This window comes from Copadichromis virginalis, linkage group LG20 (assembly GCF_057382275.1).
Source record: "Copadichromis virginalis isolate Kocher_CV1m ecotype Utaka linkage group LG20, C_Virginalis_male_GT1.1, whole genome shotgun sequence".
In the NCBI taxonomy this organism is placed as follows: Eukaryota; Metazoa; Chordata; class Actinopteri; order Cichliformes; family Cichlidae; genus Copadichromis; species Copadichromis virginalis.
Window position 1 is genome coordinate 9427268 of NC_140637.1, and position 23410 is coordinate 9450677.

At 39.6% G+C, this 23410-nt stretch overlaps 1 protein-coding gene across 3 annotated transcripts in view; it reads left to right on the forward strand.

Moving 5' to 3' along the window:
• bsna (bassoon presynaptic cytomatrix protein a) overlaps window positions 1–23410 on the forward strand; it is a 133624-nt gene that overhangs the window by 18368 nt on the left and 91846 nt on the right. For all 3 annotated transcript variants that reach the window (XM_085443476.1, XM_085443477.1, XM_085443475.1), the window contains exon 2: window positions 21020–22402. In XM_085443476.1, the coding sequence (XP_085299602.1) occupies window positions 21020–22402 (1383 nt within the window). The remainder of the gene's footprint in view (window positions 1–21019; window positions 22403–23410) is intronic.

Below are 23410 nucleotides of genomic sequence, written 5' to 3' on the forward strand. Positions count from 1 at the left end.
GGGTACACCCTGGACAGGTCGCAGTCACAGGGCTAACACAGACAACCATTCACATCTACGGGCACTTTAGAGTTTCCAGTTGACCTGTCCCCACTAACCTCATGTCTTTGGACTGTGGGAGGAAGCTGGATTACCCGGAGAGAACCCACGCAAACACGGGAAGAACATGCAAACTCCATACAGAAAGACCCTGCCCTGATGGTGGAATTCAGGAACTTAGGACCTTCTTGCTGTAAGGCAACAGTGCTAACCACCATTCCACCATGCTGTCCAAATAACTGTGTTTGTATTTAATAACTGTGCTATTTATAACATAGAGCTAATGCTGCTTTTGGGTAATTAGTAGTAGTAGAACTGAGTAACATTATGTGTCAGGTTAAAGAGGCACAGTGCCACTGGTATTGATACTGCTGTAAATGCGTATCTAATCTGATAGTAATTATTAGTAATTTAAAGCCTGAGTCACCCACTCCACATAGGAGCACTTTAAAGTTTAATTTTTGATAAATGGGAAAAACTGCATAAATAGAGGCAAAATTGTGACCGCATATCTTGGAAATTCCTGGCGTCATATAATAAGATCAGTGGCAATGTTTTTCACTGACAGATTCAAAGGCTGTGAGAGGTAATTGGAAGCTCTTAAGATGGTAGTTGGTTGGTAAACCGTGCTGTAAAGGTAATAATATCTTTCTTAAGTTCACGTCACTACAGTAGGTGCATTAGGAAAAGTTTTAGACCTAGAGAATTTCTTCTTTTATTTCTTTGGAACAAGGCTTTCTAATAATGTTTTAGAGTTTGAGTAATTTTCTGCAAGTAAACCAAAATGTAATGTCTAAATCTTATTCAATAGTAGAGTATAAATAGATAAAATGCCAGCCAGGCCGCATGACAAACTCAAACCCACAGTGTGATGAGTACTTGCACCCATCTCAGTAATGTGCATATCTACACTGGTGGCTATTCTAATCCTGGTAACCATCCTGATGATGACATTACTAACACGCAAAAAAAAGGAAAGCTAATGACACAGGTTACAGGAATGACACTTTGGTAATTACCTCTCACATTTTTCGGTAATAACAGAATGCATTTATCACACTAATGGCACTTTCCCCCCAGAGGAATGGAAGGAGTTATTCATAACCACCAAAAAAGGGGGAAAAAGAGGTTGTTTTCCCCGTAATGATGGACACGACCTGAATGACCTAAATGAGAGGATATATTCTCATCAGCACAGAAGGCTGATAATGGCAATAATTTAGACAACATTGAATTAATGTAAATATGATGGCTGGTGCCAGCTGATCACTACACGGTTGGGTCTTTTCTTTCAATGTTTGAAGACTACTTTCCCTATGTAAGTATGCATCTTTATATGTCTATATGTTCGTTGTATTAATATTAGATACCAAAGAAAAAGAGATGTTGTGTTAAAGAGTTAAAGTCTGATTTGGCAGGTCTTTAACCTGTGGATTTATTCAACAGCGTTACCTTTACAGTAACCATAACACAAACAGCCATAAATCGTTCCGTGTCAATGTTTTCCAAAATATTTACAAGTGTGCTGCAACAGAAATGAAAGCTTTATATTGAGTTTATTTTGAGAGTGTTTTCCACACGATGCTGTTGAGCATATTACAAGTTGCTAACTAAATTGCTATTAAAAAAATCCACACAATAGCTCCGTTATAGCTCGTCCAGTTTATTGCTGTTGTAAAGGAGCTTGTTGTTTAAGGAAATCATTATCGGCAAGCTCCTTTCCCCAGTTTAAGCTGTCTGAAAGCTTCCTTTCAATAGCAGCAGTCTTAAATGAGCTGCAGACACTGGCTTAAGTGCAATCATATGGTAGAGTGAAAAAGAAGTCACAAATAATTATCACTGCCAGGAAGGATTTTTAAAAATGATTTTATGAATTCAGACATGCAATTAAGTTTCATTTTAAGCACTGAAAGTAATCACCTCTTTTAAAGTCACCTTTCCAAGCACCTGAAATGTGGGTAAAGCATTTTTCAGTAAGTGTTGAAAATATAATTTACGCTCTTTTCTGACTAATCACGTAGCAGATTTTTTTCTTTCTGTCCATCACTTGGCATTGTCCTCCTCCTGCATTCTTGGTGGCTTCGGCCCCCATTTCTTGCTTTCTAATATGCCTTCCACATTTTATCTACTCCTCTAGCTCACTGTCTGGCCTCTCACTGTCTCACGCCACACATCTTTGGTATCCCTCCTCTGTTTGCCGCTCTCCTCCTTTCTCTCTTAAGGAAACAGTCTGTCATGCATGGCTGTCCGTGAGTGAGCACTGAATCAAAAGCCCCAGTGTCTGCATAAACCTCCGCCAAGCAGCAAAAATCCAATTTGAATGCCTCCAGTAACACTGACAGCTCAGTGGAAATGTGCACGCGCATACACACACACACACACACACATGGAAGTACATAGAGTACACAGCATGCCTACAAACAAATTTACTTGAGTAGAGAAATGTGTATGAAATATATACCTCCAACTTCCCCAAGAAGTTGCTCTGTGACATTTAAATCTAAATTAAAATCGAATGTGGTCATTTAAAGACAGCACAAGCACAACACAAAATATGTGTTAAAGTGTTTTTTGAAAAATATAAACTAATTTTGAATTTGATCCCAGTACCACGTTTCAAAAACTTGGGATAGGGCATGCTTGCGTCACCTCTTTAAACACCACCCATGTGAGAGATCAGTTGTTGTCTTGAAGTGTTTTCCTCTATTGCTTACTTGGAAAGAATTCAAGCTCCTCAACAGTTCGGTCTCCGTTAGTATATTTTTCATGTCACAATATACCAGATTTTAAAAAAAATGTCTGATAAGACTCTTTCATGTCATACCAATGCATGCACAACATTTTTGCAGGACAGCACCAAACAAACAAACATAAGACGAAAAATGTTGTGTGCATGTCAACAAATATTGCTTCATTAATGCTTTCAAAGATGTGACAAGTTGCCCGTGCCACGTGGCATCAATGCCATTATGAATGTTGGCTTTTGAATGGTGAACTGACACAAACCAGATGGGTTCTGGTCTCTTTAGCCTGGAGCACGTTGGCCATGATCTACAAAGAAATATAAAAAACTTCCAACACTTTCTTTTCCTTTACAAATAGAACCAAGTGCTTGTGGGCACTGCCTTTCAGTTTCCCATTTTGATTGGCAATGATAACTGTCATATCCAAATATACATATACGAGCTCTCAAGCATTTTTTGGAAGTAAGTAGAGGTTACATTACAAACAGACTTGGCAGGTGGGGGAACCCAGAGTGGCAGGCAGTGTTGGTGAAAAAAAATTACTCAGAAATAACTGGCATAACCATGAGCTGGAAGCAACTCCAGGCTACGTGTCCTCACTCAACAGTATTCATATTAATCTACCTGTCAAATGTAATTATCTAGTAATTGAAGGTGTTGTTGTCCACTTTAACCCCTGGAAGTAGGAGAGTGGACAGCAAAAACACTGCAGCATGATGCTATTTTGGGACATGATTTCTACTGCTGTCCCTGTTAAACGGTGTATGTGAGGGAAATATGCTAAAATGTCAATTGAAGTGGAAATGGTTTTGGTTTCTAAAGATGCTAAAGGAATGAAATATCTTGTAAAGACTTTTACATACAGAGTACAAAAGACTCTTCTTCTCAACTAAAAAAAGCTTTTTTGGTCTACCTCCAAAATTTGAAACTTTGACTTTGGCAATCTTTAATAGAAGCTTCCACCACTGTAACACCATACGCATGATTATGTGCATAATATTTATAAAATTTAATATGATTTTTCCCTTTTCTTTCTCTTTCTTGAACTCTTTTTGACTATTTGTAACACAGTCCCTCACAGAGTGCCACGCCTCACTTTGTTTATACTGCTAATAATTTCTATTATTCGAAAATTATTCATTAATTTTATTTTCCATCTAGTTTCCACATTTGAGAAGTTACCTCTGCACTATTTTAAATTAAATATGCACTCACTGGCCACTTCATTGGTTACACCTGATCTGTTGGTCGTTAACTCAAACATCTAATCATCCAATCACATGGCATCAACTCAGTGCATTTAGACCAATAGAAATGTTCGGCCTGCTCTTATATAATCATAAGAATTGCCAGAAATCTTTTCCTAAACATAAAAGACATTACTCTATAGATGAGCCCTCTGGTAGATACAAAGTTCACAATTAGACTATTAAAGTACCAGTTATAAATACATGATTTCATGTCCTGCTATTAAGTTTATTTAATATGTTTCAGTATGACAGAATCACAATGGCCTCCTTGAGAGGATGATCTGAGTTCACATATTCTTCACATATTTTGTAGGACATGTTTTATCTTCATCAGGCTCTTTCTGACTGTGAGTGTCCCCAGAGGGGATACCACCTCTAACCCGGCACTGGTTACTGTGCTGCTCTTTCCAATTAGTCAAACAGAAGCACACTGTCCTGCTTTGAATAAAAACCTGCACTTCTTTTTGTAATTTTTCCGTGTATCTTTAATCTTCCTCAGCTGTACTCTGAGGTCTCAGGGGTTTTTTTCACACTTTGGCAGGCAACCATGGAAACCAGGTTACCCACAGCAAAGGTCATTGTATCCATGATGCATGTTTGAGGATGTGTATGCTTTGATAGCAGGCAGTGCTTTGTGTTCCCACGTGTGAAGCTCCTTGAACATGTTGAGACACTGAGGCGAAGGAACCTGCTGGGAATGAGTGTGATGGCAACAGCATGAACAGGCACACCAGGGAACGCATGCTGAAACATAAACATACAACTAAGTACAATAACACAAATCCAGACAAACACGATTTATACACATAGGAAAAAAAGCATTTTCAGCAGCTTATTTTTAATGTACTTGATATCTGAATGATCTTTGTTTATGTAGTACAGTCAAAGATGGCACTTGTTTGTTTAGCCACTGAATCTTTTGTGCCAAGCCAGGGTCCTAATGCAAAAATTAAAACAAAACATCAGCAGACACAGCTCTGTTTTTCTTAATCTTATTTAAAGTAAATGTGTATTTTGTATAATTTACATATTTTTTTAATGTTGTATTTTCACTTAAATAATAATAGTCCTCCGTGCATAAATAACAGAGTTTAATTAATGTTAAGAATGTAAATCAATACAGTATCTTCATTCAGGTATTTCTTCAGTTTGAACTTCAAGCAGTGAAAATACTAAACAAACAACTATTTTTTTTTACAATACACTGACTAATGAACATTATCACATAAATAACCTAAGTGTGAAAACAATCTGAGGAATAGACTAAGAGGTAGCATGACAACAACCCCTTTATTTTTGGTTCACTTGTGATAAAACTCTCAATCAACACATGAAGCTGTAAATGCACTGGGATCTCAGCACCTCTGTCTGAAGATAGAAAGTCGCTATTTCAGCTTCTGATGTCAGCGCTTTTAATAACTTCAGATGATGTTATGGCAACTAATGTTGAAGCTTTTCAGCGTATTGCTAATTTCCTGTGTGTTTTTTTTTTTAACCAGAAAAGCTTTGGGCAGGTGTTGACACTGACTCAAAAGCTTACCAGATTTCTGTCCACTGCAAGGCCAATTGCAACCCCCCATAATGGAACAATTAGAAACTCAATAGCAAAGCCAACTCCTGCAGCTGTATCTGGATCAGTGCATTCATAGATTTGGTCGTCTACTGTCAGATTTCAGCCAAAACCCACACAGCACTGGATGTATTCGCTTTTTTATGTCTGGGTGATAGAAAGTAGGACTGCATATCAACTAGTGGTGCAACGGATCAAAAAAATCTCACAGTTCGGATCGGATCACGGTTTTAAGTCATGGATCGGATCAATTTTCGGATCAGCAAAAAAAGAAAAAAAGAAAAAATTTTAACATTTACTTATTAACTTATTTAAGTATTTTTTGCCTATTAAAAACATTCAACCCAAGACTCATTCCAAAGAATTATATAAAAACAAATTAAGGTGCAGTATAGGGCAGTACAGGGGTTTTTATCTACCACTCTGCTGTTTTATAATGAGCGGTCACGGTCACGTAGCTTTCCGTTGACCTCGAGGTCCACCCATTTGTAGTTGGGCAACAGAAGATGCCTGGGACAGTTCAGCCATAACTTTAAACTTTTCCTGCTCATACATGCCTGGGTACGATCTTGTCACTGAAGTGGACGCGCAACGGGATATCATAGCGTGGCTCAAGCACATTCATCATAAACCCCTTGTTTTGCACAAGGGAATACGGCCTCCCGTCTGCAGCTAAACACCCCAGTAGCTTTTGTAATAGCTTTAGCCCGGTCGGATTGGGGAACAAAGGGCTGCTTAAATGCTGCAAACTCCTCTGCTCCTCCACCTGGACTGCTAGCGCTGGCCATAACTATCGCTTGACAGACTGACCACGCGCACCATACACATACTTCGAATCTTCGGATCACGTGCGTCCCGAACTGTAGAGTGGGATCGGTTCGGATTACGGATCAACCGTGATCCGTTGCACCACTAATATCAACTATTTATTTTGAGTGACATGTTTAGTACGACTGCATGATTATGGACAAAATGTATATTATCATTATTTGCAACAATATTGAGATCTGAGTGAGACATGCTTTTATTGCACTTTCATGTAAACTAACTTTTCAAAATAAAATCCGCAATCCTCATTCGCCTCAATTCAGTGCTAGTTAACAAAAAATTAAATCAACAGGGAACTTCTTTCACATTCACACTGTGCTGCATTCCTGTTAATTAAAACATCTTTGCTGACAAATAAGGTGTTTCCTCACCTGATCTGAGTGCATCTCCTAGAAGCAAAAGGCAAAGTCTTTGATTCCATTCATTGTGCCTGCTCGATGGATGTGAATGAAACTTGAAGAGACTCGACAGCTGTGAGATCCCTCTCTATTTGCCCTGAATTTACATATCTTTTGTCAAGTATGTTGACCATTTCCCTGAGTTCTTACGTATTCAATGTGTTTATTGGATTTTGGCCAAACTGAAGGCGACTGATTGGTGATTTCAATGCATCTTTGTGAGCTGGAAGAATACGCTCATGAGTTGTGGCTCTTTGAGTTGATGTTGGATAATTCCTGTTTACAACCGCCGCATTGTTTTTCTTGACCTTCATGCATTAATTATACTGCAGTTTACGCTGTGTTTTCAAACATTTGAATAAGTTAGTCAAGTTGCTTTGTGGTGCAGACCTACAGCACTCTTTGCATATGGTTTCTTGGTTAATGTCAGTTGCACTAAAGCAGAGGTGTTTCCAAACAATGGATGGTGATTCATTTCAAAGGACAGGTTCTTCTTCTCTGCCAGACAATTTAAATTTTCTTGTGTATCTGTCTTTTAAAGTTTTACTCATCCAGACTTGTCCAAGAAACCTAAAACTGCATGGTGCAACATGATTGGCCCATCTGGAGGGAGTCATTTAGGGAGTGCTGGATTTGCTTTTACTTTGAATTGTGTTGGCACAATTAACATTTTCATTATCGCTCTATCATGTTCATTTAATTGTGAGAAGCCAAAAACGTGATCAAGATTAAAATCTGATTAATTGTGCAGCCCCATTGCTTAGTGTATGTAGTGCCAAATGGCATGTTTTTATGTTTGTGGGTGTTTGGTTCCAGTGAGGGGAAATCATTACAGTAAACACCAATCTACCTGCAGCCCTCTTTGATGTAGCTGAATAAATTTCCCTCTAAATAGCAGATAGTAGTTACAGGAAATGGTTTGTGTGTGTGTGTTTGTGTGTGTGTGTGTGTCACTCTTAGGACAGTTCAGATTTATCTCCTATTATAGCCCAGCGGAAGTCTCACATTGATAGCTTCCCTATGTTTGTGTGTCTGTGTCTGTTGTGCCACTTTAACTTGGCACTGGTTGAAGCCAAGCCTGCTTGGCAGTGGAAACTACCGGAGAAAGAAAAACAGGAAACGAAACCTGGATCATAAAGATGGCTGTTAGTTCAGTATCATTCTTTATTACAGAGATATTGTGCTGGCTGGAGCCTATCCCAACTATCATCAGGCAGTAGGTAGGATACGCCCCAGATAGGTCGCCAGTCTGTGCAGAGCTAACACATAGAGAGGGATCATGGCTTTCTCCGAGGCTATTTTTAAGAATAAATGATAGTCGCAGCACTGCAATAGACTGGCACCCTGTCCAGGGTGTACCCTGCCTCTCGTCCTGTGACAGCTGGGATATGTTCCAGACCACAGATGGATGGGTGGATGATTATTAAATTGCTGTTAAACAATGAGCAAACAATGACAGCATGCTCTAAAAATTAAATGACAGAATATGCTGAAAAGATCTTTAGACTGTCACCCCTCAGTTCGCTCTCTTGCTGTGGCTCTGATTGAAAAGTAGAAGCCATTCATGTAGGGGCATGATCCTTCCCTGGCTTGCCACCACTGTTTATTGTAACACTTAGCACCAACAGAGTCGAACCATGTGTCCCCTGCAGTGTTCTCTCCATTGTTAACTGGTTGCTTCCTGAGACTCGGTACGTGCAGTTTCAGTGTTGCTCATTGCAGTTATTTGATATCCTGTTTTGCCATTATGCACAGTTCCACATGGATAGAAGAAGGGATGAGGGAATCTAAAAGCATTCATGTCTCTGCTCTTGAGACTTATTTTACTCTTTCTTCCCACCTTACCTTTTCATATGTCTCCCTTTCCTCCCTATCTCCCCAGCCTTTTCTCTGTCAGCTTATCGCTCACTCCTTCTCTCTGACTCTGTGCTTTTTTAATTTCTTCTTTGCTGTGTGTGGAATGGGAAAGGAATGGGAGTTATCTTCCTTCATGTATGGTGAGGATCAGTTCTATTCTGGGGAAGTAAAGAGAAGAGGAGAAGCTAGAGGGACAAGAGTTCTCTCTCCACATGCATTAACCATGAGAGCAGAGCAGCAGAGAGGCTCCAGCCAGTCGAGAACTGAAAGAGAGAGAGAGGGGCCCTGGGCTAGCATCACACACCTGGACACACTTACACACTTGGTGTACAAAAATGCGTTAGTGCACACATGTGCACGCTTAGGAAAGCAAACATGCAAGCATCAAAAACATGCAAACTTTAGTCTGCTTGCCATAAACACTCAGCTTAACAATAACACACACACACAAGTCTGAGTACAGCTGCAAGGAATTTGTAACGACGTGCTTTAAATGAAAAAAGATGAGAAATGTGGCATTTTTTTTATCATCTCATTTGAGAAATTTTGATGTATTACAAATTTTCCTTTTTTAAAAACAAATTTATATTTTAAATTTTACTCATTGCAGTTGTGATGGTTTTCCTAAAATCATAGTCTATCTACTTTTTCTTTCTGGAGCAAAATACATTTTTCACTGTTATTTTCTGTTGAAGTTGCAGTTGACTGAAATTGCTCTGCATTAGTAATTCAAATTGTTGCTGCTGAAGTGAATGAAAACTGCAAATCAGCCTTTTTCCAGTCTTAAGGAAATGTTGCTGTTTATGTTAAATTTGCTAACTTGTTAAGGTCATAGGACAATGAAGATGGGGGTTAAAGAGACCAACATTGACCTTATGTGTTATACTGTAACTTTGTGATCGTCTTGTGGAGTATTTTTTTTATTTATTTTGTTTCTATATGTTGTTTGATTTGCCAGGACATACTTGTCAGATTAGCCAGTCGGCTATGTAAAAGCAGGACACACTATACAGCACTTGGTGGTCCATTCTATACTAGTGATCTTTTACACACACGTTTGTGTATGTCTGCACACTTTTAATTATCCTCAGAGTCCAAAACAAACTCAAAAATATACAGACGCTACTGATGTCCACTTCTATCACACCTCCACACACCAGAAGGCAGGATGTCGATAAAAGGATGAGAGAGAAGGAGAGAAAGCAGCGGCTGATGGAGAGGGAAAGACTGGCCGTAGGTGGTTTTTAAAAGGACGGCTGGGTGCTGTCACTGCATGATAAGACTGTTTGAGGGGAAGGTGATACAACTCGTTCACACTGTCATACCTCTGCAAACAGGTCTGCACCATCTGGCTGTCTGACTAGCTTCCTGGTTGGAGAGATGTCTTATCGGTCTCTGTGTCTTGAAGACTGCAGACACCCTTTGGCGCGATGTCCTCAATAATTTGTCTCATGAGGCTTTTTAAATCATCAAAGAAATTTAATCAAAGCAGAAACATTAACACGTTAAATCAATTAAAGAAACTTTATTGGCTAGTCATTCTTCCCTTCTAGGAAAAGTATGAAAAATCAGCACTTTCAACACTATATAGCATTTATAATATTCAAGCGATGTCGTCTTTATTATTCTGTAATGTTGCTATAGATAAAGCATTGCTAAAGCTATGTAAAAAGCTTTTATGCCAAACTCATTTTTTGGTGCAACATGATGTAAATTTAGTTTCAAATACAGTTTTTTGTGTGCAGAACATCAGAGGACATGGGTGTGACAGAGAGGTAAACAGATTGTGTTATCATTCATGTTTGTGTAATTCATTTCTAGCAAACAAACAAGAAACACCACTTTCTTTATCATTTGATTAAAAATGCATTGGAAATCCCATCATCCACCCTGTTCCTCTATTCTGTGTTTTTATCTCTTGCGCTCCTATCTCGCCTGATTTTTCTTTCATGCACGCGTTGTTTTTCTTTCCTTTTCCTGTCATTGTCTTTTCATTCTAATCCTCCTGCTCTTATTCAGCTTCTTCCTCTGCTCAGTCTGACCATTTGCATTTTTATTTTCCAAACATTTCCAAATGCTTTATGAGTTCTTTTTTCCCACCCAGCTGTCCATTGAAGAACCCGCGGTATTGTTCTTCAGTCTGACTCAAATCTATTATTGATTTAACAGCAGAGTTTCAACTGCAGGTTTTAATCACAAGTTGTGCATTTATACACACACCGACCCACACAGTACACAGTACTGATGCTCTCTAGCCCCTTATACTGTAGTAACCTTGTCCCTTGTGACTAACATCATAACCCAAACCGTCACACACTCAACCTCACACAACGTTCACATTGAGGTTGTGACCATATTAGATTGGGCCCGAAGTGCTGAGCCAGATTTTAATTAAGAAACATGCATTATATTGTAGTGTGGTAGTGGTCAATACTATCGACCAGTTGGAGTTATTCAGTGAGGAGAGGCTGTGGATGAATCGTCCTCGAGATGTGTGTGTGTGTGTGTGTTGGTGTGCAACCTAAGAAGTGAAACGTGTTTTATGACTTTCTCTTGGCCAGAAGCTTTCTGATGGTAATTGTGCTGGTGTGTGTGTGTGTGTGTGTGTGTGTGTGTGTGTGTGTGTGTGTGTGTGTGTGTGTGTGTATAGGACATTCATCTGGACAAAGCAGGGAATGAACTGTCAGCTGTGGTGTTATTAGATCTTGAATGAAGGGGTAGTCTTTCTCTCTGTATTCAAATGGTACAATTTAAGGTTTGTGTCACCGTGTCCAAAGTCTATAAAGACTTTACGATTACAATGACCTCAACAAACAGGAGGACACAATCTACTGACACTAGGTTTTATAGCTAACAAACTATTACAGATTACATTTATTGTATTTATTATTATTATGATTATTAACTTAAGAAATGACAGTTTGACAAAATGAACGAATTATACGTAGTGCGTTGTTGACCTAGGATTATTATTAGTCTGTAATGAAATATGTACTCCCCATGTACCCCAGAGAAGCAAGTGGACAAAGTTGGGACAGAAGCTGGGAGAAGATTTGGTTCAACAAATATTAACGTGACCCACAAAAACTGTGCTGACCTGGCCTCCAAATACTCCAGGTTCTATATAGTCAGCATCTGGGGGCAAACGGAGGCCTGAAATGATAATGCATGTCCACAGCAACTGAGGCTATTAGGGTGAGACCACAAAATACCCCAAGGGAATGCATGCCCATAGCCCAGGGGTGGGCAATTCCAGGCCTCGAGGGCCTGGCAGGTTTTAGATCTCACCGTGGGTCAACACACCTGAATCACATGCTTAGTTCGTTACCAGGCCTCTGGAGAACTTCAGGACACGTTGAGGAGCTAATTTAGCCATTTAAATCAACTGTGTCGGTTCAAGGACACATCTAAAACCTGCAGGGACACCGGCCCTCGATGCCTGGAGTTGCCCACCCCTGCCATAGCCCAACAGCTCTGAGCTTTGTTGAGGGGGCTATGCAATAAATAAATGTTTTAACTACATTTTAGGGTAGAGCATGATGATTGATTCATGATAACAAGAGCTTGGTTTGCACCACACCTACATATAAACTGAATGGTAAAATTTGATGATACACAGAGATTTCAAAATCCACTGTATTAGGTACACAAGGTATTAGTTTTCATTAAGGTACATAAATCAGTATAGTTAAAATTCTAGTATCTAATCTGTCAAAGTGTCCCATTTCTGTCAGAAAAACACGTGACCCGCTCCTTAAACTCCTTAGCTTATTTTAATGTTGATGCCATCAATCTTTTAGTCAGTGCTGTGATGTGTGCTTAATGCTAGAATAAATCTTTGTCATTGATATATAATGTTACTACAAGATGACAAAAGTGTAGTTTTAAAAAAAAAAACAATTGTTGATACAAGGATGAGATTTTTAAAGCATGGTGATCATCTCACTTTAAAAATAACCTCAGGTGTGCAGGTGTACTAAATCATGGATATCAATGTTTCCACTCTAATTAAGTGCAATATAGGCCATGACAGTGAAAGTTTTGGGTCTTTGAAAGTAAAGCAGCTAAATGCTAAAAAGCAAATTCAAACATTAATTCCTATATTACTATTACTTGGTGAGGGAAAAGGTGCAATGTTTTTAGCATTTATTTTTTACATTTTGTTTTAGTTTAAACTTATTAGCAGTAAAAAAATAGTAATTATTCGCTAAGCCTTGTGTGTTTTAACATGTGATGTGAGAGTTCACCTTGTTATTCTGTTGTTTCTGACATCTAATAAGTCTGTGTAAAATTTTCGGAGGGCTTTTAAGAGTTGAGTATAAACCAGGCAGGTGGTTGTGTTGGTGAAGGTTATTGACAAGGGGTAGGAATTGTAATGTATCAGTGAAATGTGTCATTGTGTTGTACTGGTGTGTTTCCATAATTAGCTGTGGAATCTGTGTGATTCACCACAGGAATACTTGCAGGATTGTCCGCTATCTGCGTGGAATATTGATCGAAACATTAGCCTGTTGCCATGACCGTGAGCAGCCAGACAAAGTGTTCGCTCACTGAAGTCATTGTGCAAAAGAGCCTCCACTCTATGATTAACTGGAGATAAACATGGAACATACAGTGGCAGCATGCCTCTGTGTTTCATTTAATATATTCCCATACCATGTAGTCATTCTTTTAGATGAAGTAGCTACATTAATGTGTTGAGTGTTCTTATTTTCAGGCATCTCTCTTAATCTCCATATGTTGAGAGCAAATGTATCTTAGAAGGTTCTCAGTAAATTCCGTGTATTTATCTACTGTATAAGAAACTGCACCACATGCTGTATATTACAGCATGTGGTGCTGTAATATACAGCACCACATGCTGCTTGGTTTGCACCACACCTACATATAAACTGAATGGTAAAATTTGATGATACACAGAGATTTCAAAATCCACTGTATTAGTTACATAAGGTATTAGTTTTCATTAAGGTACATAAATCAGTATAGTTAAAATTCTAGTATCTAATCTGTCAGTTTATTTATTTAATATAAATTCTTTTATTAAATTCTTACTATTGAAAGGAAAATTGTTTTTTTCATAAGATGAACACTGACAAATTTTCTCTGTAGCTTTTAAGCTATTTACCTGAAGCAATGAGAAACTGACACAGGAGCTTAACTAATATAACATTATGTATTATAAAATAGCCAATTCATGATAACAAAAATTCCAATTAGCAAACACAAACATGTTTTTGAATTTTGGTTTTGAATTATAGGAAATATTACTGTGAAATAAAGTAGAAACATGGTAGTTTTGCATTTTGTAACCCTGCTTGCAGCGTAATAGAAAAACTTAATGTGCCTTATAATCCAGTGTCCCTTATAGTATGAGAAATACAGTACTGTTTGTTGCCTATTATTACCCAAAGATGAACATGTCAACACAATGTTATACAGCAATTAACACGGTTGATACAAGACAATTACTTAGTAACTAAGTGGTAATAACTTGTTATTCCCCTTCTTGTTTCCTCCTTATTAGCCCATTCTTACCACATTGTTACCAAACTATAATTTAAAGGGCTACCACAGTTTTGCACCAGGATGTAAAGTTGATTCAAATATGAATGAAAGTATTAAACATAGATTAAAATATAAATGGAAACATTTGAAAATGTATTTTTTAGATTTTCAAACTCACAATATTAGGTAAAATTGCTCTTAAGTGTTTCCCTGGATTTCCACAAACACTTCTACTATGATAAGCTTACATTGAGAGTATTTTCACTCCGTCTCTGTCTACTTCCCTCCTATTCTTCAGCCTGTAAAGCTCCACACTGTGCAGATTGACAGATCTATTAAAAGCGTTGTATGTAACCCTCAGTAGAGGTGCAAATGAATCCTGCACATGCATGTTAGGCTGTATTTTAATGGACTTTGTGTGTGAATATAGATAGAGGTGCACAATATATACATAAGCTCAAGCTCAACAACCACAAAAAACCAAACAGCTTCAAACAGTGGACATAGCCTTCATTTACTTTACCTCAAATGTGACATTTGTCACCACTCTAGACAATTACAGCTCATCTCAGATTCATTTAGGCAAAACATAACCATGCCATACGTTTAATCCTAAATAGACCCTTGCACTGTTTCTTTGCACAATGAAATATTTTAGCTACTATAATTCTAAAGCGCAGCTATAACAGTTTACTTCTGCTCCTGCTGTGCTCTTTCATCCCCCGCTGTTTACTGGGGATGGTACAGTTTCACAGATACTCCCACAAAGACAACAGCTTCAACTTAGAAGTCAGGTTTAATTCATGTGACGACTCATACCTCAGTGCTGCGGACAAGAACCGTGGCATCAAAGCAAATTGAGCAAATTTTGTGGGATGTTTGAGAAAAAGTGTCATGCCACTGTACTTGAAAAACCATCAGTCTGAAAAACCATCATGTGGGTGAGTAAATCCTCAATGTGAGCTTATCTAAGGCAACATTATGACAAGTACCATGATGAAATAAAATCGACTGAGACTACCAGTGGATTCTGTCCTCTAGGTTTCTCAAATACTGTCGTTTTGCCAAAGATTGTTATAGGAGCACTGAGACACTGGTGTTTATTTCAGCCCTGCTTCACAGTCCAGCCCTGTATATGTCACAGAGTATACCATACACGCGCAAGTTTCTCTTAAAGTGCTAAAATGCATGCACGTAATCCTCGATTCCTTTAGCATCTCCAAGGTGGTCAAATGAAAGAACACTGTAGGACCTATTACAAGGTGGTGGGGCTTCTGCTCTTGTGAGTCTGCATTAATTCTGGTAAGATGCCCTTGAACAAGGCACTTGTCATCCAAACACTTAAGCTGCTGCCACTAGCATAGGCCTGTGACTGCTGGCACTGGACAGCTTCCAGGTTACGTACTCAGGATTGAGTGTGGTTCAAGACAGTCACGGAGTACTGCATGGGTGTTCACCTAAACTATCTCTTGGATTAAAATACATTTTCATAACAAATACAGATCGATGAGGTACTTTTACTGTGCTGAAAAGAGAAATGTCGAGAAATGTTTGGCAGTGTTGCGGCAGATGATGTGGTGAATCACACGTGGAGTTTTCTCTGTGAAACGGCGGTAACACCTGGTCAGTAGTGTTTGGAGATAGGTAGCATGAATATTTTATGCTGACAGCTGGTCAGTGTGCATGAGAGTGTGTCCCCTATGTGTGCGCATTTTTCAGTGTGACTAAGTTCATATTCAGTTGCCAGTTTCATGCTTTCACTGAGGTACTCTCGACTGAGTACAGAACATAGGCTCATTTTTAAAGGTTAGTATATGTATGCATGTGTGTATACATATATATTATTTATATTACTATTGCTGTGTTCTACATGTGAAGTACTCTGTGTAATTCAGGCAGTTTGAACCTTGCAAATCAACAGGATAACAACATTAAATGTATTAATGAATTTATTCAGCCTCATCTGTCTAGTTCCTATTAACTGTTTTCATTAATTAGGAGATAGCGGGAGAAAAACAAACAGAGATGTGCGATAGTGAGAAAGGCAGAGCCATGAAGACCTCACAGACTTCCTCCTCTATGCTGTTTTAGCTCACTGATTAGATCTTGACCCTCCCACCTCCTCTTGTCTTCTCTGTCTGTGTCTCCAGGCTAGTTAGTTACAAATTAGAGTCACAGTGAACTTCCACTTGACTCCTGTACTCAAAAGTAGAGCTTCATTGTATGTTCTTCGTGCATCTGTCCCAGCCACATTTTGATGGATTTTGCACTGGCATGCCATTCTAATGACTTCATTGTTTAACCCTCTATGCTCCCTCCCCAGCTGTGAATCTTCTTATTTAGATCTTTAATCTAAATTAATTTTTTAGCCCTGGCTCCTATTCTTTTTATTCCTTTAGGACTAACAGATGCCTCTGCGTTCACCGTGCTGACTTGTAAATGATTAAAGATATTGATTGATGGTTCACCAGAAAGTATGGGGGGGTTACATATTCACCAATTCATTCTCTTAATTGCCAAAATGGTTTTCTTGCTCATATTTAACTGTCTGCTATAGTTTGGTTATTTGAGTAAACACAGTTTATCTATTTCTTACCACCTGCAACATCTGTATTCATTTGGGCAACATCAAATGAGTCTCCCTATCTGCATTACAGCATCTGTTCAGCTGTTTGACACCTCTGGCCCTGTTAAAGATGAATCCAATTGTTTTCACTGCGATCATATTGTGTCGTAGAGACACAATACTGACAGAGATCAGCCTCTTAAATAGACAGACCTGACCTTCAGGCTAATGACTGTTGCAAGAGGAGCTGAGACCTCCATGTGTGTGGGTGGAGGTGTGAAGTGTCTACAGAGAAATAAGAGTGGTAGCAACAGAAAGAGAAAGTGAAATGTGATTGAGGAAATCAGAATCCTTGAGGAGAGCTGTGCTTCTCAAAGTGGAGATAAGAGGTTACAGTTATAGTCTGCAGTGTGCTTGTTTTTCTCGGAAAACATCATTCACAGTCTTGTAAATAAGTCTGTGGCATTTACAGTACTTTTATATGTTTTTAATTCACCACACCTTAACAACAGGTCACTAGGTTATGTTATTCTTCTTAATAAACATATTATGATTCATTTTTTGCACTGGTAAACAACATATTCTGTTATTAGGCAAAATGTTCTGTATATAAATGTGTGTATTTGTAATATAACGAAGGGCACAGGCCGAAACGTGTTGTTCCAGTAATAAAGCTGTTCTTTATACTATTCTTTAAGTTTTATTGGCGCTTCAGCCTCAGGAGAAACAGTTCTTGCAGACATATTTGCACCAAGAGCTAACAAAGATTAGACTGAAAGCAATTCTTCTATCATATGAAGGTCAAATGTGCTGTGCTATTGAAAATGCTTGAGAACAGGAAAGCTCTCTTGCAATTTATATCATGTAATAAGTATGCTCTTCCATTTAAATCTTGATTCATGTTTCTGTGATGTATGCATAAGAAGCTACAATGCAGAGAAGCCCCCCGCCCCCCTCCCATTTTTCCTCCTGTGTGAGTGTGCAGAGTCAGCATTGTTGGAGATTGTCAGGGCTCATTTTCCTCCTTTCAAAAAAAAAATACATTTTCAGCTATTTATTCTTTTGATAACTTCTGTGGGTCTGGGAAATGGTCTGAGCTAAGCAGCACACCACATGCAAGCTGACTGGTAGAAATTTGTGAACACAGACATGAGTCTGTTTTTCAAGTCTGCAGGCCTTCACGCCTACAGTAACCTTATAGTTAGTGTATTAATTAAGAAATACAGTAATTACAAGGTTGAATTCCTGCTGTTGATTGGATTTTAGCATTGTAGCATTTACTATATGAAGCACCTTGACACCAGTGTTGTTGTGGTTTGGCGCTATATAAAATGGATAATATCGAGTGCACATCTTTGGATTGTAAGACATTTCCTCCTGTTGCACTTCAAGAGGTTACCTTACTAAAAACCTCTGATAGATCTACGTCTACAACTGTTCATGCTTTACTATGTGAAACTAAAGCTCATGCACAAGTGCTCATGCACTCATGCACAAGGAAAAGCCTAGTTAGGTCGAGTACAAGGAGTAACAAGATGATGTGACACCTGCGAAGAGCTACATAAGAGTCAAATTTGATTACTGTTGACAGATGGAGGACAAAACTAGAGGTTAAAAAACAAACATAAGAAGTAGAATTAAATGAAATAAATATTCATAATAAAACAGGAAATGACTAAACAGAACCTGAAACCAGTGTAGCTCCAAGGTCTTTTAATGAAATGGGGACTTGAAATACAGCAGCATCATTACGATGCCCTTGATTTTCTCTCACTTAAGGATAGTTGGTTTGGAGCGGCACAAATGCAGTGTTAGTGTCCAGGGAGGAAGAGGTAGAGTCTGAATTAGAATGGGGCCAATATCATGCCAACCAACTTGCAGGCGACAAAGTCGTGAGCTCCTTTTGTAAGCCGAGCTTTTTTGTTGTGATTCTCTGTCACTGGTAGAGTTCTGTCTGAATGATTAGATGTGATTGGTTCAGAGCATGCTGATCACACCCTTTGTAATTTTGCATGTACAAAAACCAATGTACCCAGTGAGGTTTGTTTTGTACACCCCAGACTTAGTATCCATTGTAGTTTCCACTTGGTTTTTCTCTTCTGTGTTTAAAAAAAGGGCAGAGTTATCATCACTTTTGTGTAAATTGTTGAACAAAACCTGTAACTCCTGCACAATTAGCAAAGACATTGTTCCTCATCTGTTACGGCACAGGTGCACGTGCAAAGGATTCACTGGTTTTAACCACATCGTGGAAGCTCAGATTCTGCTTTGCTGTGCTGTTGATTAAGCTTGACATGATGAGAGCTGAAGAGCTGCTGGGATTAAAAAAACTGCTGACTTCTTTCTCTCCACTGTTTGCTTTTTCCATCTCCTCCCTGTTCTTTCCATCCCTCCATTCTTCACTGCATCCCTCGTTCCTTCCAATGTCTCTTGTGATGTAGTGTTTAAAGCAGAGGGGTAGACAGGGAGACAGGATTAAAATCAGTCCCCCCTTCTCTTCCTCCTTATCCACTTCTCTTCTTCTTTCTCCCCCTCTGCATCTTCATCAGATGTAATTATGACAACACAACATAGGAGGACCGTGCACAGCAAAATTAGACTTTTAAATTTCTTTCCACTTTAGCTATTTGAGGAACGAGACCTACATTTTCAAACTGATCAGAAAGAGAACAGAAAAATGGGATAAAGATGAAAACAAGAGGAGGAAAGAAGAGAGAATTAAAGAAGAAAAACAGAGACAGAAGAAGCAGATGCTAGGTAGGAAAGCTAAAGAGAGAATATGTTAAGGAGGAACAGACGATGTCGGGGTGTAGCGATGTAGCTGTAACGGAACATGGGATCAGTAATGCTGTCAAGCTAGAAAATGCCAGACAGCAAAGCAGCACAGTGGGAGAAATTGCTTAGTTAGGGTATGTGAGTGATGCAGGCTTTTTTCTCTCTCCTGTCCCAATGTTTGCACATCCTACCCTTTAAATTCAAGGAGCCAACTTCCACTGTACCCCTTTGCAAAAAAATTAGAAAAGGGATGGGTGGGTAGGGGGGTGTTATTGAACAGCGGGTGGGGTAACACAGTACATCTGCGCATTGCATTGTGGGAAGAAAAGGGGATGGGAGAAATGCATGAAACGTGCAGAGATTTACTAGCTTTGCTCTGACTGCAGGGGAGCTAAAATAGCACTATTTATGGCAGCAAGGTAGCAGTGGTGAATGCAAAGCTACAGTTGGAAAGACAGGACAAGAGGAGACTGGCACAGCTGAGAGAGGAGCTGGGTTGTTTTCGCAGTCGGGAGAAATTAGAGAAGCAAGCAAGGTCCGGACACAAGGGAGTATCAGCTCTCATCTGGAGGAGGAAGAAAAGGAAGGAGGAGGACAGAAGAAGAGGAGGAGGAGGAGCAGGGTGATGCTTTATTTTTATTTTTAGATGGTGAGGAGTGTTGCATATTTGTTTCATTTGACTGTATCTCTTTGTACATCTGTTTGTATCTCCTTTGTGCTCATGCTGTATCTGTATGGTAGCATGTGCGCATACCTGTGTGTCTGTGTGGATTATGTTTTTTGGCACATGTGAGGGATGCAATTCTTTTCACTTCGGTTGCAGTTTCTACCGTGCTGTCATTAAGCATTGCAGTCAGTTTGTGGTTGATTTCTCTCCCTCTGGTTCTAATTGATAACTGCTATATTGTCTTTACATAAGACATCTATGGAAAGACTAATGAATCATATTTCATGTGCAAGTCGGGTGAATGAACACAGATTATGTGGTTTGGGTGGAAACTAGGAACTAGGAAACTAGGAAACACTAGTGTGTCATGTCTGAGTCATCAATAATATTCAGAGGAATCAATAGTAATCACCTTTGAAAGAAAATATGAATTAATTATAGTGATAGCTCAATGGTAACACTACATCATTAACGTTCTTGAGCCTTACTGACCCTTCCAGTGTTACACAAAGAATTGTTCAAACTGACAGATACCTGATTTACGTTTCAGTGGTAATGCCAAAGATGTGGTCAAGGAAATTACATTGAACCTATTTCCATTTAGTTGACTGACGTATTCACAATACAGTCACCATGCGAATATTTCACTCAGAACTAACTCTATAGTGCCAATGAAAGACTTCGACCAAACTGTTGCCAAAAACTATGTATGCATTATTGTTACAGAGACAAAGTAAAATGGTTTTTCAAATTGAAAAAGTGGATTTTAAGCATACTCATTAGTTTTTTTGTATTTTTTTTTTTTTTTTGCCTGCAGGTCCAGGAATGGCTGTGTCTGAACTGTCAGATGCAGAGAGCTCTCGGCATTGATATGACCACGCCTCGTTCTAAGAGCCAACAGCAGATTCACTCTCCGTCCCACCAAGCCAAGCCGATTGTCCAGCCTCAGCAGCCTGCGCCTCAGCCAACACAGCCGACAGCAGCAGCGCAGCCAAAATCTTTGGCACAGAGTCAGCCCACCCAGCGGCAGCAGCAGCAGCAGCAGCAACAGCAACCTCAGTCTCAGCCCTACAGCCAGACTCAGCCCTACTCCCAGTCGCAGCAGTATCCACAGTCTCAGCAGCAGTCATATGCTTCATCACAGCTAGGGTCCCAGACTCAGTCTTATACATCCCCTGGCTTACAGAGACATCCAGGCCCTGGTGGCTCCCAGTCTCATACAGGGCCTTCTCAGCAGGGCATGAGATCTGATCCATACTCCCAGACCGGTCCTGGAGCTCCAGGAACTATTAGAGGTCCCACAGGAGGCTTTAGCCAACCAGGGGGTCCTCGGATTCCTCACCCTGGTGCAGTACCCCTCCCTGGTTTGACCAAGGCACCTTCCCAACCAGATTTGGGTCGTGGTTCCCCAATGCACCAATCTATGGCACGCCACGACCAGACCAGAAGTGCTGGATCCTCCCCAGCCCACAGACCTCAGAGTCAGGCCCCTCCTGCCCAGGATGGCCTGACCAAACTGTTTGGCTTTGGGGCATCACTGCTTAATCAGGCTAGTACCTTGATCAATGTTGACCCGCTACCTACCGCCTCCACCCAGCCAAGCCCTGCACGAGGCAAGGTGGTGTTCAGTAATGCAACACCTGACAACAGGCAGCAACAACAAGGGACCACCAGTACTAAACCATTCACTATGGGGGGTCCTCATGCTCCAAGCCAAATGGGTGGTCCTAATGTTCAAAGTCAAATGGGAGGTCCTTATGCTCCAAGCCAAATGGGGGGTCCTCATGCACCGAGCCAAATGGGAGGTCTTCATGCACCAAGCCAAATGGGTGGTCCTATGGGTGGACCCCATATGCCAACCCAGAAGCAACAGCAGCAGACCGTGCCCCAACAACAAGAAATGCAGAAGCAGTCACCTGCTCATCAACAGAAAGGACAGCAAGGACAAAAAACACAACCACAAGGACAGCAACAGCAGAAAACACCTACTCATCAGCAGAAAGTGCAGCAGAAGCAGGAGCCTGTGGCAGCAGCACCTGTGGTTGCTCCAGAGCCTGTGAAACCCAAAGTGAACTGTCCTCTTTGTAAAACAGAGCTGAACATCAGTAGCTCCGACCCACCTAACTACAATACCTGCACGCAGTGTCACAGCCAAGTGTGTAACTTGTGCGGCTTCAACCCAACACCACATCTGGTGGAGGTAAGAGGAACGGAACACCTACAGACATCACACTGAACACATGTTATTGCAGACATACAAGAACAAAAACTCTACTAGTACAAACGCCGTCAAATTTACTTTTCACCAAACAATCAATAACATTCAACAAGCAGATAATGTTCTTCATTCCACTGTTGAACCTAATCCTCTTCACTGTGTGGATGCCGTTAGATGTGCAGCTCGTGTTTCAGTTTCTCTAAAAAATACATATTTTTCTTAAGCCTTATCCTTTATCATGATCTGTTTTTTCACTCAGGTTTTCATTTTACATTTTCGTTTTCTTTTTATGATATAACAAAGATGTTGTTTTGTTTTATTCCCGTTTCTTCATTTCCATCTTACTACACCTGCTACATTTGTATAAATTTAGATGTCCCTCCTGAATTCATTAATTGTTTTTATTTATGAGTTTTTCGTTACTTCTACTAGAGTTTTCCATATCTCGTTTTAATCCCTAACTTCCCCCTTTCCATTTTTATTTTTTGGATGTTCTGAATGTTTACACATACAGTTACATCCATAAGTATTTGGAGATGGGACTAAAGTGCAAATGCAATGGGTTTAACTACTTAGCAATGATACTGATTTTTATACATAGTCGTCTATTTTCTGACCATCACTAAGCAACATATCAACAACAATGCATTCATGCAAATGAACTGCATGCTCTGTGGTCAAATGTTTGTGCATGCTGGAGGTATTTCCCCTTTTTGTTGTGATCAGTGTTGGGGTTGTAACTCAGAAAAAGTAATGTATTACATATATTGCAAAGAACATTTTCTTAAAAGTAATGTAATAGATTACTTAATTACTCCCAGGAGAACGTTTTCTTTGTAAAATGACCTGAAGCACACTGTCTCATAATTACCATTTAACAATATAAACCAGAGTCTACAGCCCCACACACCAACACAAATCTCTAATGAGGACACATGTGTGATCTTTCTCTCAGTATTTACAGATAAACACAAAGCTGACAGCATAGAG